The following is a 15,020-nucleotide window of genomic DNA, read 5'->3' as shown; positions in this document are numbered from 1 at the left end:
CAGGTCACTGAGTCTTAAAGCCATGTCAGTGGGGGGCTGGAGAAACTTGGCTCAAAAACTTGCCTCATCCACCAAGGGCCACCATGGGGAGCCATGCTCTAAAGCCTCTCCGTCTGACAAGTGCTCCCACTACCTGGTTTCCTCTTATTAGGGATCTGCGCTCTATTCTGGAGACCTCCACGCAGTCAACATAGAGGAGTGTTCCATGTGTGCTGTCTTGTCCTCTCCGTCGAAGTCATCCAGCAGCCCGACCTTGGTGGACACAGAGCCCATCATGGCCACACTCAACATTGGATCCCTGCAGATTAGCTGCTGTGCCCAGACACCCTCAGAGCCACGTAAGAACCACACCTTGACAGGAAGGGGCTGGGGGATGGGATGAGGAAAGGAAATTAACTCCTCTTTGAAGAACTTTAATGATGGGGAGGAGGAGAGGTTGGACCAGGAGTCCTCATAAATCCTGTTCGGCTCCGAGAATTATATAGTAGGAGTATGGACAGTAAAGTCCTCGGGAATCCCAGTCAAGTGAAAAATTATATCCATCTTCTGAATGGAATGCACATCACACTCTTTTCCCACCTTAAGAAAAATCATGGAATTGTAAGTGCTGTTATTGTTATTAATCAAATATCAGTGAAAATGGCAATTGATATTTTATTATAGTTAATAACAGGCAGGATTATACTGTCAGTTCTCATAGGCTCTTAAAGATGTTCAAGTTACTATTCTTAGTTTTGTGGTTGAGAGAATGAAGTCTATTTCTCTTTTCACTGTTCAAGATACTTTCAGTATATGAATTTTAGAAGATTATCTCTCCAAGTCTTTTCCAACTTCTGTAAATTAAAAGTGCCACATGTCAGCTTCAGATTGGAGAGAGATGGTGGGAGGGAGGATCTCTTCAGAATAGGGCTCTCATCTTTTCCTCCTTTCTACTCCTCCCAGTGCCTGCTACAGTTATGGTTGCTTGGTTGATGCCTAACATGTACCTATGAATTGATGCAAATGAGCCAGTAAACTGGACTCTTGAGGACTCCTTGCATCTCACTCCACCCAAAATGTGCTTCCAATAAATTCCCACTCCAGAACTATGGTTTTCCTTCTCCCCCAAATGGGAAAAGGCTTATCTATCAGTCTCTTCCAGTCCCTCAACCTAATATGAAAGTACCACCTCTAAAGAATTTTCTGTATCTAGAACAGATTTTCAGTTCAGGAAATAAAAATAACCCATAGTTGCACTCATCCCCACCCCCAGACCCAACGATTTCCTTTGGAGAGGTGGATGCTCTCTATTGAGATCAGGTAGTCTATCCTCTGGCCTGTGGCTGCTGACCACGACTGTTCCACTTTGCCTGGAGCTTGGAGAGGTAAGATGCTCCTGACTTCACAAGGCTTTCCTGCCTATGGCTATGGATAAAAATGTTCATGAGTCAAGTTGGGAAACCACTAGAATTTTCTCTGACTCCTAATACTGTTGCAAGGGAGGAAAATATGCAGTTCTGGGGACAAAAGAATAAGTGAGTAATCTACTCTCATCTTTGGTAAGTGAACTGAGCCAGCTACTTCACACACCTTCCCTAATCAACCATACACTGATCAGCACCAGGGGTTTCAGGGGGTTTTGCAAAGTGGAACTAATAGCAGAGTATTTCCTGAATATCAAAAATGCATTGAAAATCTTGACTAAGGAAGTGTGAGCCATATCTCTGTTGAACATACCTAAAAATGGCATTGTGTCTTGCATGTAAATCCTTAGCTCAGCAATTAGAGTCACTCAGATTTACACAAGATTTGTGATACATGTGTGTGTGTGCATGCATCATACTTGCAGCTGTCTGAAATTGGACAGAGAAGTTTTCACTTTGAAGGCAGTTTTATCAATGTACAAATGAAAGTGCCTGCTCAATAAAAACTGGGGATAAGCTAGCACCACTATAAGCCACCCAGGTAATCATTGGGTGACTTGTCCTTCCTATTATTATTTTTTTAATTTCACATCCTATATAGGCTAGAAAAAAAAACTATGATTTGTAATTCTGATTTCTTTTATATCAGATGATTTTCATCCTATTACTTATTTATTCATTTAACAAAAATTTATTCATTGTGTATATGTCACGTCCTCTGCTACAGGCTAGGTTACCCTTAAAGGAGCAAATGACCAGCTTGGTAGAAAGAAGTCATGGAGAGGGAGGAAAGGCTCGGGAAGGAGGAAGAAAAAATGAAAGAATGTCAGAGTATTTGAATCATCAGGAAGTATGAGTGGTGCTTTCCTCAATGACACAAGAGAAAGTCAAGAGAAAAACATATTGTGTAGATCTTGTGTGGATATCATCACACCCCTTTGTATGACAAGGAACTAGAGGTCCAGACAGGGTCTACTGTGCTACCTAGTGAAGGTAGTGACAGTAAAGTCACATTCTGAGCACATAGGAATAGCAGGGGCCCATTGCTCAGAAACTTCACCATTTACTCTGGCATCATAAGAATCTACCTGGAGTTTACATATAGAAATTCATGGAGTTCCCACTGTGGTACAGAGGTTAAGGATCCAGCATTACCACAGCTGTGGTGTAGGTCACAGCTGCAGCTCAGATGCGATCCCTGGTCCAGGAATTTCCATGTGCCATGGGTGCAGCCAAAAGAAATAAATGAAAAGAAATTCTTTACCTTCAGAGAAGCCTGTTTGGTTCTCTTCACCATTTTTCCCATTCCAATACTAACACTCCTCTGTCACCACACCACACAGGTAGAAATGGGAATGCCCACCTCCAAGAATGACAGCTTAAGGATTGCAAAATTCTGCCAGAGGGAGAAAACATGTCCTGCTGAGCACCAGCATAGGATTAGCTTCCTGGCAATTTTCTTTTCCTTGCTCTAAGACAGTAGTTCTCAACCAAGTCGCAGTTTTGCTCCCAGAAGTCATCTGACAATGTCTGGAGACGGTTCTGGTGGTCATAGTTGGGGGCTGCTATTGGCATCTAGTAGGTAGAGATCAGAGATGCTGCTGAATATCTTCCAGTGCACAGGTACAAAATGGTGGTGGTACCAAAATTGAGAAATATTGCTCAGACAAATCTGCTGAGGGTTTTGTGGGATCAGCGGGCTTTCCCACATCTTCATGGTCATGATAAATTTACACGTAAGACCTCACTGGGAACACCAAATGGTTCACCAAAGGATGTTGGAGGTGGAGGGACAGCAAGACTGAGGACCCTCCAAAGGATAAGTAAGAACATTGGGCCTCCTGGACATTTCCATGGAAGGCTCTAGGTCTTTCGGTGATGCTCTAATCACTGCCCTGTCTCATCACAAGAACAGGTTGGCAAACCTAGGTATTGAACTAAATAATCTGTGGCATAATCTACATGTATAACAGTAATTAAGTCTGACAACTTAATATGCTGCTGAAATTTAAACGTACAGAAGTAATCTACAATTAAGCAATCTTTTGTAATAGCACCCTGCCAGCCTGGAAGATTTCAGGTATAATACTGTGTACTATTAGGTAGCAAAAATATTGACATTAGTGAAATGCACTCAGGCTATGATCTGACACGTATTCAAATTAGCCATTCAAATTAACCATTGCTGTACAAGAAAAGATGGAGTTAAGGCAGGAATTCTGTTGCAGGTATTTTAAGTAGGTTACATCATCTGCTTTGGATGTGTCTGTATCCAGTAAAAACATTTGATTCTGAAACTCAGAATCAAATCCCAAGCCTGTTTAGAAAGAATTGGAATCAGAAAGTGGAGTCTAAGGAGGCTATCTCCTTGGAGGGAAAGTGATCTCAATATTTTATTGAAAATGCCAGCCAAACATTGTATATGTTCATAGGGCTACAGAGTAGCCCTGAAAAGGGCAGTGGGCTTTGAAGTTGGTGCTGAACAGGTTGTGAAAACCCATCCATCCTTTATAAGCCATGTATATCTTGGGCAGAGTCTATAAAGCCTGAGTCAGTTTCCTCATCTTCAAAGGTGATTGTACCAGACGTAATTCTCAGATTTGATGTGAACACAGTATCATTCTTACCTCCCTGCAGTTTGTCACAGCAGCCAGAAGGATCTTTTACAAATATTTATCAGATCATGATAGTTTTCCTCCTTTAAACCCTGTAATGGGGACCGATGGCAATTATAGGAGGATCATGTAGGGTCTTGCAGGCCAGTAGGGAGCCTAAATTTTCTCCTCCTTCAATCTGTTTGTACTGGCTCATCGCTGCTTTAAGTTCCTTACCCCATTCCCTCTGTCTGGATGACTTTTGCTCACTCCTTAAGATCACATTTCACTGTCAGAAAACCATATCTAAAGTCACCTCCTTGCATCAATCAATAGCTCCTAAAATTTGTGGGTTTTTCACAGTATTCATTACTTCCTGAAAATATTTTGTATTTTCAGCATGTGGTATGTAACCCAGTTAGGGACTGTTTACAGCTCTAGCCTGGAAGCACTACTCTTTCAATACTTGTAGAAGGAAGACAGGAAGGAAGGAAATGAAAATGGGAAGAATGAAGTAAAAGGAAGGAAAGGTACATGAAACAGATAAAGGATGTTGCCTGGTTCTGAGAATAGAGTAAAATCTCTCTTCCCCCACCTCTTCCTGAATTTTGAAAATCCCAGAAGTTTGTTTAGGAAAAACAGTTGAAGGTATTCGGATCCTGCCAGCAGTAAGATTTCCCAGTGAGTCTGGATATAGGATCTCTAGTCCTCATGCAAACCCTCCCCTCCAGCAGCAGTGGGGACAAGGTTAGCCCCAGGCTTCTGTTTCCTCACCTGAAGCTAAAGGATTTTGCAGACGTCCTAAGGCCCTCTCCAGTTCTAACTGTGAACCACTGTGTTGGGTTCTTCCTCTGGAGCTGGTGTTTACCCTGAATCTACTTTGAAGCATGACTCAGAATCTTAATGGCTATCAGAGATATATTCAGCTCTACTCCACCTTAAGAAATGTCTCTTTCACTGAATGTTTCTTGGGAAGATGGAAGAGGTGGTAAATATTGTCATGCATAGCATTCTACCAAGGAAAAAACCTCCCTTTGGCTTCCCTTCTTCCCCCCGTCCATGTTTTAGTGGACACCCCATGGCCCACCCTCTGTGTCTCTCAAGCTGTATTACCCATCTGGTCAGCCCACTCTACCCTCCCCCCACCGCTTAGCTGGCCCAGGAAACAAAGGGCTGGCCAGCAGAGAATCTTAATGACGATAGAATTGAAACTTCGCAGTATTTTTTTCCCTGTTGCATACATAGTTTTCTCAGAAAAGTTCAAGAAAGGCAACCAACAATTTTAAAGCATAATTTATGGTGAGATCATTGTGTTTGTTGTTTCACTTTTTTTGTTTGTTTGACTTTTTTAAAAATCAAGATCCTAGTTTACTGTGATTGGTTTGTTTTAACTTGGAGAAGCAAAACTCTTGTGTCACTGTTGTTGAAATTCCTCATAGTTCAGTGCCTGCTCAGGCTGTGTTCCAGGCCAGAGCTGGGCACCCAGCCCTCTTTGGGATTAAAGCTCATCTCCTAAGGCATGAAGTGAACACCAAGGACAGAGGTTCTCAGGGATCCCCACGCCCGTCTCTAAGGACCTCCCGAGACATTATGGGTTTGAGAGGCCAACCAGAGGTGGAGGCAGCCAGTCTTGCTGAGGAAAAATGAGGAAAAAAAGAGGGTGAGGGCCGAGCCTCGGCCCGCAGAGGGTCCCAAAAAGGAGGAGGCATCAGAAACTAGAAGCCGGTTGCTGTGTCTCCACAAGCTCTCATGGGGTGGGACCCCCTCTTATTTACAGTTTCCTAAAAGTTCTACCAGCAAATGGATGTGGTTTGAGGCACTGCCTACCTGAGCCATTACCCAGCACCCTCACTTGGTGGACAATAATTGTATTTAATTCACGTTACCAGTAAGCAGCTATGAGAAGAGCATCAACCTTTTTGTAATTCATCGAAAGTGCCATTTAGAAAGCGTACACACACCTCTGGAAAGGAGGTGCTGAGGAAACCCCTAATTCTTCCCCTACATATAGAAAAGGATTGGGGCTTTGGGCATGAGAGTCACTTTGCTGCGATGAAGCACCAGGTGACACAGTGCTTCCACATCCCTGTCAGTTTAGCACGCCGCCTTGTTTGTGTTCATCCACGTCTCTCCTCCCCTGTTGTCTCTGTCTGCAGAGTGCGGGGGGTGCTTCAGCCGCAATCCCAGGAAATCACAGTACCGAAGAATCCCCATCATCACTGAACTGAGTAAGTTGTGTTTCAAGGACAGGATCCAAGGGAGAGAGCTCTGTGATCCACACTCGATGCCCCAGAGTTGTTTTAAGAATCCACAGGCAAAGGACTGAGGACCCAGAATGGAGCCCAGGGACCATTCAGTGTTTGGCCAGATGCTAAATTGGGCTTTCACCCTTGGTGACAGTGACGTCATCTGGGTGTCAGGGTGTGGGACGAGCACCTGCTTTATCCACTCTTCCAGTTTCTGGGAAAGGGAGCCCAGCACGTGGCTCAGTCCCATTCAGAGGGGATGTCCCAAGGGAGGGAATGTGTAAGTGAAGACTGCAAGCAAGGCTCTCCCCAGACCTACCTCCATACCCCTCATGGTACGCTAGGTCATGTACCTTCTTCCCCATTGCAGGCGTCAGAGAACCAAGCAAGGCCCCGGGGTGGAGACGTCAAGGAGATGCTTATTCTTGGGGTCGTTACCTTTTGCATCCCTCGTGTCTTCTCAATCCCTGCCCTGAGTGGTGCTCCTCCAAGGTGGAAATCCCCCATTGCAGAAGTCACAGGATGAACTGTTCTCTTATCCACACCTTGTGGGAAATGCACACACAGGGAGCTTTCCTAGCTGGGAGGAGCCCTGGGAGCAGAGAGAAGGGTAGGGAAGGCAGTGAGGGTGTGTTTCTGCGGCACCAGGGAGACCCTAGGATTGAATACTGAGAGTGCTTGATAATAAAAAGGAAAGTTGCCAAAGAGGGAGATGGTAACATGAACACAGGCTGGACTGACCCAAAAAGCTGGTCCTGGGTGTGTGACTTGACTTGATTCTACAGTGTAACAGACGTTTTCATGAGCATTTTATGATTCAGAGTATGTAAGCCAAGTGAAACGTACACCAAACTAGATGAACATACTTCTTAGTCCCAGAAGTGGAGCAAGCAGACAGAGAGGAACTGGTAGATGACACTACCAGGAGATGTGGGAGTAATAGTACAATAGGTGGGAGACAGACTAGTCACCCTGGATCCCGGAGCCACAGCTCTTCTGGTTCAGCTTTAAAGATTTTAGATCCCTTCAGCTCAACTCATATCTGCAAGCCCACCTGTGACTGCCCTAAAGCTGTCAGCTGCAGTTCTTATTTATATTTTTATCTTTCTGGCCTTTTGAGCCACATCTTACCCTGAGGTATAGATACGTTTAGAACATTGATCAGAAAACTGTCGTGTAAGTTAGAGTGGTTGGGAGGAAACCAGCCAGCTTCTCACCTGGAAGTGCATCTGGTCATTGTCAAGGGACATACAGCTTTGTTCAACTGAAGACTTTCTGGAAGCAGGCAGTGCCTGTCAAATTAACCTAACAAATAGCCTGCCAGCTCACTCAGTTTTTATTCTTTAGCCAGCTGGAAAGGGTCACAGTGACATGAGAGCTGAAGGTCTAACTGCCAGCACTTTGGAACAGACCTGCAGGAAAATGGCTGGGAATGCTGAGACCACTGGTTTAAAGACACTAGCAAGATCTGGACAAGGGCTCTCTCTGTGTGTGTGTGTGTGTGTGTGTGTGTGTGTGTGTGTGTGTGTGTGTGTTGAGGAGTGGGCAGTGCTAGGGGATGAAATTATTTGGGCACAGACGCCCCCCCATCTTGTATAAAGATATATAGTTTTTAGAAGAAAATGATTCCCTTATATCAGCTATAATTTTCCCCAAACTTACTAAGAAATAATGTTAAGTATTAGGGGCTAATTAAATCTCAGAAATGTACTTTGAGTTGTATGTCTAGTATATTTGTTTGGATCTGTAATATGATTATCAAGAACTATGAAGGGTCTAAGACGTCATGCTTCTTGCAAACTAGCAAGTTAATCTGCCCAGTTTCACAGATGCTGGTAGAAGGCAGGAGACCACTGGGTCAGAAACACAGAGCAGTTTATTACTCACCATGATAGCAGCAGCCAGAGGATTATCATTTTTATGCTGGTTTCCTAAGCCCTCATTCCCTCAGTGGGACACGATAAGGGCTGAGTGATAATCCACCAGACCTACCGTGGATTACTTTATAGGAAAGGAACTCCAAGCTTAGGGAACCAGAATATTTTATAATGGGCAGTAAACATGCCTTCCCTTCACTCTAGTGGGAGATGTTAATCACTATCTGTCAATGTTCTTTGCTATACAAACATTTTTCAAGCATAGTCTTAGAATAAAGGCAACCAGTGCCTCTGATGTCCTCCCAGAAATGAAGGATAGCATTGACTGTAGAGGCTGCCTAGAGGGGTCTGAGTTGCAGCCTGGGGCCGATATGGGTACGCTGATGGATAATTTGGCCACCCACAAACTGGTCTGATTAGGATGATTCTCAAAGCATTTGTTACTCAAAGTGTGGTCCATTAAATCAGCAGCATCAACAGCCCTTTGGAAACTTGTTGGACATGCAGACTCTCAGACACAGTGAAGCAGAATCTGTATTATAACAAGATTGACTCATAGGCACATTAAATTCTGATATGTACTGATTAACTCATTCTGAACTCAGATAACTCTTAAGGACTCAAGTAAATACCAAGCCATCTATGGCATAGTATTATGGGGAAAAAAGACGATGATGGGGGTGAGCAGATGTTCCTTTTTATGCCTGTTGTCTCTGCACAGTTACTGAAAGTTTCCCTTTTTTTCTTCCAAAAGTGTCCTTTCTTGAAAGGCAAATTATATAAGGGTGACATCCAGGACACTTGCTTGGAGAAACAGAGCCTGAGGTACAAGGATATCTCCTTGATGATAAAGATACGCAAGGGGGATTCCTGTCTTTATGGAATAAAGATGCTCAAAAAGAAAAAAATATATAGTGAAGTAGAGGCAGATCCCACCTTGACCCCAAAGTAGGCAGCAAACCCTTTGAGCGACAGCACCCTCTTGCCCTGCCTTGTCCAGCAGTCCTGTGTTCTTGAACTTGTCTGCCTGCCTTTCCCTTTTGCCTCTTGCCTGCAGAAAATCCTTCCAACATCCACTTTATTGAACAGCTTGGTGGAATGGAAGGAAACTTCTCTGGAACAAGCCTGCATCTCAGCACTTCCTTTGCGACAGGCACTGTCTTTTCCGGCAGCTTCTTGGATTCCCTTCTTGCCACAGTAAGTGCAGCAAAGCCCAGAAGCCCCCAAGACCAAGCCCTTTGCAGAGGGGAGAGTATGGGGCTCAGGGCTTACTTATGAAAAGTAGTGCCTCGCAATTCTGGATTCTCTTTGATTTAACAGAAAAGCTTGTCCACACACATTATTTCACCTTTTTTCATAACTACCTAGCAAGGGAAGCAAAAATACTCACATTTTTCTATGATTAAAAATGTGAAACCCTTGGAGCCAGAACACTTGATACTAGGAAAAGTGAGCACATCCAGGGCACAGAGACCACCTTTCAGCTTCAAGGGCATCTTGGCCAACCAGGCTTTGGTGTCAGAGCCTGGGTGATGTTTCTTTCTCTTCTCTCTAAAATATCCCCAACAGCTTATGCAGACAGAAATCAACCATGAAAGGACACGGGGTTCAAGGAAAGGGCTTTGTTTGTTTGGCCTTTGGTGGTTTGAGTTTTGTTCAGAGCTGAATCCAGTCTCCTTCCATGTTGCCCTTCTTATGGGATGCGTTTTTGACTGCATGGTTGTCCTTTACCTGAGCAACTCCCTTGCATGGATTAGAGGATTTCCAGGAGTAGAATCAATTTATTGTACCAACACCCATTGACCACCTTGTAGAGTGCTGTTGTAGGTGCTGAAGACACAGCAGCGATGCAAAGGACCAAAGTCTCCACCCATGTAGAGCTTGTACTCATGGTGGTTGACATACACATGATAAATAAGGAACACATAAGGTATGTTTGATAGAAGGGCTACAGCAAAGTGAGATAGGAAATGCAGGGCTTGAAGAAGGAGGTTAAAGTTCAATAATGTGGCCAGGTAAGGCATCCCTGAGAAGGTGGTATGTGAGTCAAGTTCTGGAGGAGCGAAGAGCACACCATGCTGATCTTTGCTGAAGAAGCATTCCAGGCAGAGAGAAGGTGAGATGGGAGCACTCCCAGTGTGTTCAAGGAATGTGACTAAAACCCACAAAATCTGTGCATAGCCATTTGTCAGTGACTGCGAGATATCCTTGTCACCAGCTCCCTCATAGATGCCTTTGTTCCTACCTGTGTGGGCCAGTGGAGTTCACCTAAGGCTTGAGTTGAATTAAAGGCAGAAAGCTGCCTGCCCTCTGGGGATCTCTGAAGAGAACTGGGACCTTAAACCCACCTAAGATGTATCCTGCCAACAGGTCTAGTTCATAAAAAGTCACCTCCTGCCTAACACTCCAGTTCTTAATCATAGGCAGAGTAACTGAACTATCCATGAGAGGCAGTGTCTTAAACCCTTTCCCTGACAGAGCCAGCTTCCCAGGAAGGTAACCTGACTTGACTCCCTCTGATACTCTCTCTCTCTGGCTCGGTTGAGGCTGAGTGCTGCTTAATTTAGGGCATTTGTAGCCTATTTAATGTTGAATGATCCCCAGTAGTATATCTCCCCAAGAGCTCAGTGGGGTTCATGAAGATCTTCCTTCAAGGCTTAGGGAGACAGAACCAGGCAACATAATGCATTGATGTCATAAGGGCAATGCACGTGCCCCAGCCACCCTCCCCTAAAATGCCACCTGCACTTTGGAGGTACCCACAGAACTCAGGAGTGACACCTCTTCTGCACAGAATTCCAGAAGACAGCACATCTATCAGACTGTGCTCAGGGCCTTGTGCTATTTAAGCTTCTGTACGTAGGTATTCAGCCATTTTCCAGCCTTCTCTTGGAAGATCTGGATCTCCCCTTAAAGTTAGGATGGCAATGATGAGCACAGGGTTGTCACTCCCCTAGAACAGGCCAGTAGTGGATACCCCTGATGCCCACAGTTCTCCTCCTCCATATCACACCTGCCCTTCTTTCCCAACACAGACCTTGAGGCAGCTGCTTCCAGTGTGTTTTGTTGTTGGGGTAATGTGAGTAATCTGGGCAGTATCTGGGGTAGGAACAGTAGTAACACTATCTCTCAGACACTGGCTCTGTGTCAGGGTCTTGGCTAAGTGTATTACCTTCATGGTCTGTTTAGTTCTCCCATCATCCAAACCAGGAGGAAACAATTAGTAGCCTTGTTCTATAGATCAAGCTTCTGAAGCCTCGAGGGGTAAATAATGTTCCCAAGGTCACATCATTTACAGGTGACAAGTTGGTTTTCAGATCCCAGAGTCAGACCTAACAACCAAATCCACTGCCACTCCAGAAAGCTCTTTCTGCACCTGAGTCCTTGCAATACCCTAATGTTGACATTTTGCTTGGAGGAATCCAACTCCTAGGGTGCTCAAGAGACCCTGAGGAGATGGGCAGGGAGGAGGAGAGCAGGGTGTGCCTCCCCCGCCAACCCCAGTCAGAACGACTGTTGTCTCATCTGTGTCCTATATGGGGCTCCTGCATTAAGATTTGATTGGAAGAAGGATTTCCGTTGCTAAGAAGACTTTAAAAGCCACTCCCTAGAAGTTCGAGAACAGGACCAGTAGAGAAGCATGAAACAAGAGAACCACATTCCTGTCTTCCTCTCTTCTGAGTCAGGTCTCCAGCTGCCAGTCTGGAGTCTTGTCTGGGAGACAGGAGCAGCCATTCCGCCCCATTACGCATGTCCCTTCTGTCCCATAATTTCCCTCACCAAAGAGTAACTTCTGGATCCGGCTCTTCCCACCAGCCACCCAGCTTAAAGCACGAAGAGCTCTGTTTCCCATTGCTGCACAGGTTATAATTTGAATAAAATTATAATTTGAATCAAAATCTGTGCTTCCCTGATGCCTATCCTCTGCTGAAGGGCAACATTGTGAATATATGCCTTCAGAACAGATGCCCTTGGGATAAAGGGGGCTGACACCCCAGCAGCTTTGGAAGCAGCATGAGGTCTCCTCCTTGGCTCCAATCTCTGTAAACTCCATTTCTGACCAATTTTGTGGGCCCTCTTCCTTCTCATGTGTCCTCGGAAAACTGCACTGTGCTCCCCTGCCTTCTACTCCAAGTCTCCCATAAGAAACACAAGAATGAACTTGAAGGTCCCCAGGAGAGAACAAAGCCTGAATAATGGGGCATGAGCTTGTCACTGCTTGGAAGTACTGAAGTTCTGTTTTAGATCTTCATGAAGATTTTTCCCCTTCTGTCCCCTGATGTACCTGTGATTTTTTTTTTTTTTCCAATATAGAGTAATGTGTTTTCCTTCCAAATCTTCCGATTCAGCTGACACTATGGCTTCAAGTATCCTCTGGAATACTGTAAACTCCTTGCCCAGTTGAAATAATGCCTACAAGGTGTAATTGGGACTCGCTTTTAACCCTCTATCAGTTCAATGGTATAAAGATTAAAATACGGACAGGCAAACCCCTCCATGGAGAAGCAGGACTCCTATGTGGCTTCAGAGTGAACATGAATTTGGGAGCGTTTTCCTTTACTTCTAAGGACAGCAACAGAAGTGACTTGACTTTCTCATGTTCCCACAGCTAGTTAGTGGCAGTTTTCCTACTATCTAGCCTCATTCTCAGAAGTATTTCTCAAAGAATGTTTCATGTTTTGAGATTCTCAGCATGAAAAAGCAGCAAGTGGCTGGGATGCTAGTATGAAGTAATATTCTGGGTTATGAGAGAGACCTCAAACTTCACTGTAGCTAGAAATTAAAACACTTTGGGCCACAACATTTTCTAATATTGGAAGTTAAAATTCTACTAAATCCGATTATATTAGAAACCCGATCCAAGTGTAGAAGCCCTAAAATATTTCGAGCACATAGAAACTTTCATATTTTCTTGAGAAAAAAAAGAATGAAAAATAAAAAAGAATTGAGAGAAGGGAAGGAGAGAGTGATCAAGGGAGAGAAGAAAGAAAAAAGATAGGGACCAGTAAAGGGCAGTGCAGTAAAACCCGAATAATAAGAATATGAGATGAGCTCCCAGAGTAAGGGTGACATGTAAATCCCATTATTTTCCCCAATATAGAATTGCAGTCCTTTTGATGTCAAAACTGAAGAAATGATATATTCACAAGCTAAGCCTCTCTCCGTTAAATATGTAAAGTACATGTTTCCCTAGAGCCATCGACACTGGGATAACCCTAGAAATTACACCTTTTCTTTAATCAGTGGAGAATTATTCTAACAGCATTATGTTTGATCATTCCTCACTATGGCCACTTGTTTTTAAACGGATTGTGGCCAAACCTGGATTTACATCTTCCACTCCCTCACGGAGTTCAGGGAGCTGAATCTATAAGCCTCCTTCTGGAGGTAGCAGGACAAACAGAGAGGAAATGTAAGGATGTGGCCCTTCCCCCAGGGGGAGAGGTTCTTTCAGTCTGGACCTTAGGGTGGAGAAAGCATTAGAAGCCCTCTTCAAATCTGAAGAAATATGGTTAAAGTTATTTTCTTTTTATTTTCTCTTAATTTATGTAGAAAATATTATTTCCTCGGTCACCTTGTCCTCTACATTTTACTAGCAATCAATATTTTTTTGTTAAAAATCAGCTGCCAGTTACACTCAGGATTTCTACAGCTTCTGAACACCTTCCTGGTCCAGTGAACGCCTGAGGACATGAGTATTCAGTAGACAAATGTCTGTCCTCTGAAGTGTCACATCATTTAAGGAAGTGTTGCTGAGTGTGATTAGAGGACCACCAGTGTCAAAACCACCATAGGTGCCCTTTAAAGTCTGATTCCCACTCTGGTTCATGGATTCTGATCCAGTCGATCTGGGATCCCAGACATTTGCTCTTGGAAATATCACTCCAGGTGATCTAGGTACCTGAGAACTAGTGTCAGAGACAACAGAATTTGGTGAAGTGTGCCATGTATCTCACTTAATTCTGAAAACAGTACTCATTGGTGGGCACTGTCGTGTCAGCTTTGAAATCCTAAAACTCTGCCTGCAAGAGAATATACCATTTGTCCAAAGGCATTCCGGGCCTCTAGGACATACCAATCCAAGATTCAAACTCGAGTGTGCTTTGTACAAACAGCTGACTATAAAGTACAGAAGAATGAAGTAGAGTCAAAGCCAATGGCCAGGGGATCACAATGATGGGAAGTTTTCATTCTGATGAGGAAGCCAGTACAAACTGAATTGGCCCACGTGTCCTCTGTTTTTAATGCCAAATATTCTAAAATTCCATTCACCTACTCAATACCTACAATTTTTGAAGTACAGGGTAAGAGCTGTGGAAGCTCTGAGTTAATACCTGTCTTCAGATAGGCTGAAGTCAAAAGGAATACAAGTAGATTCAAATCCAGAAGATTCAAATACAGATGATAATAATAATATTCTAGTCCCCTATGGAAAAGTCTATAGAAATCTCAGTAAGTACATATTTTTAAATATGCGTTGATGATTACTGGTCTATCTATGTCCTGATATACTCCTCTGGTCATTTTTGGAAGAGGGGATATCCTTGGGTCAGTATCATTACTCATTTTCTTCTAGTTCAGTGTAAGTACCCCTGAGGAAACAGGAGCTGAATCCATGTTATTTTCTTCACACTTTGCCTAACCCAGCTCTGTACCCAAACTGCCGGCTTCTGGTTGATTTTAGTAATGATCCCCAGAGACACTGCTTTACACCATGGACTCCATTTCTTTTTAGGCCTGCACGTGCAGCATATAGAAGTTCCCAAGCCAAGGGCTGAATCGGAGCTGCAGCTACTGGGCTGCTCCACAGCTCACGCAGCGCCAGATCTTTAACCCACTGAGCGAGGTCAGGGATCGAACCCACATCCTCATGGCTACTAGTTAGGTTCTTAACCTGCT

At 44.1% G+C, this 15,020-nt stretch overlaps 1 protein-coding gene across 4 annotated transcripts in view; it reads left to right on the top strand.

Moving 5' to 3' along the window:
* The window catches only part of KCNU1 (potassium calcium-activated channel subfamily U member 1), a 610,139-nt gene that overhangs the window by 587,122 nt on the left and 7,997 nt on the right, over positions 1-15,020 (top strand). For 3 of the 4 annotated variants that reach the window (XM_085000044.1, XM_085000046.1, XM_085000045.1), the window contains 3 exons: positions 152-338; positions 6,154-6,225; positions 9,178-9,317. In XM_085000044.1, coding sequence (XP_084856170.1) covers positions 152-338; positions 6,154-6,225; positions 9,178-9,317 — 399 coding nt within the window. The remainder of the gene's footprint in view (positions 1-151; positions 339-6,153; positions 6,226-9,177; positions 9,318-15,020) is intronic. The other variant, XR_014829893.1, reaches the window with a different exon arrangement.

The sequence above is a fragment of the Sus scrofa genome, chromosome 15, assembly GCF_054392235.1.
Source record: "Sus scrofa isolate SSC_HxYL_T2T_F1_AM1 chromosome 15, Sscrofa_HxYL_maternal_Yorkshire_Landrace_v2.0, whole genome shotgun sequence".
Lineage (NCBI taxonomy): Eukaryota > Metazoa > Chordata > Mammalia > Artiodactyla > Suidae > Sus > Sus scrofa.
This window is presented reverse-complemented; position numbering and strand designations above follow the sequence as displayed.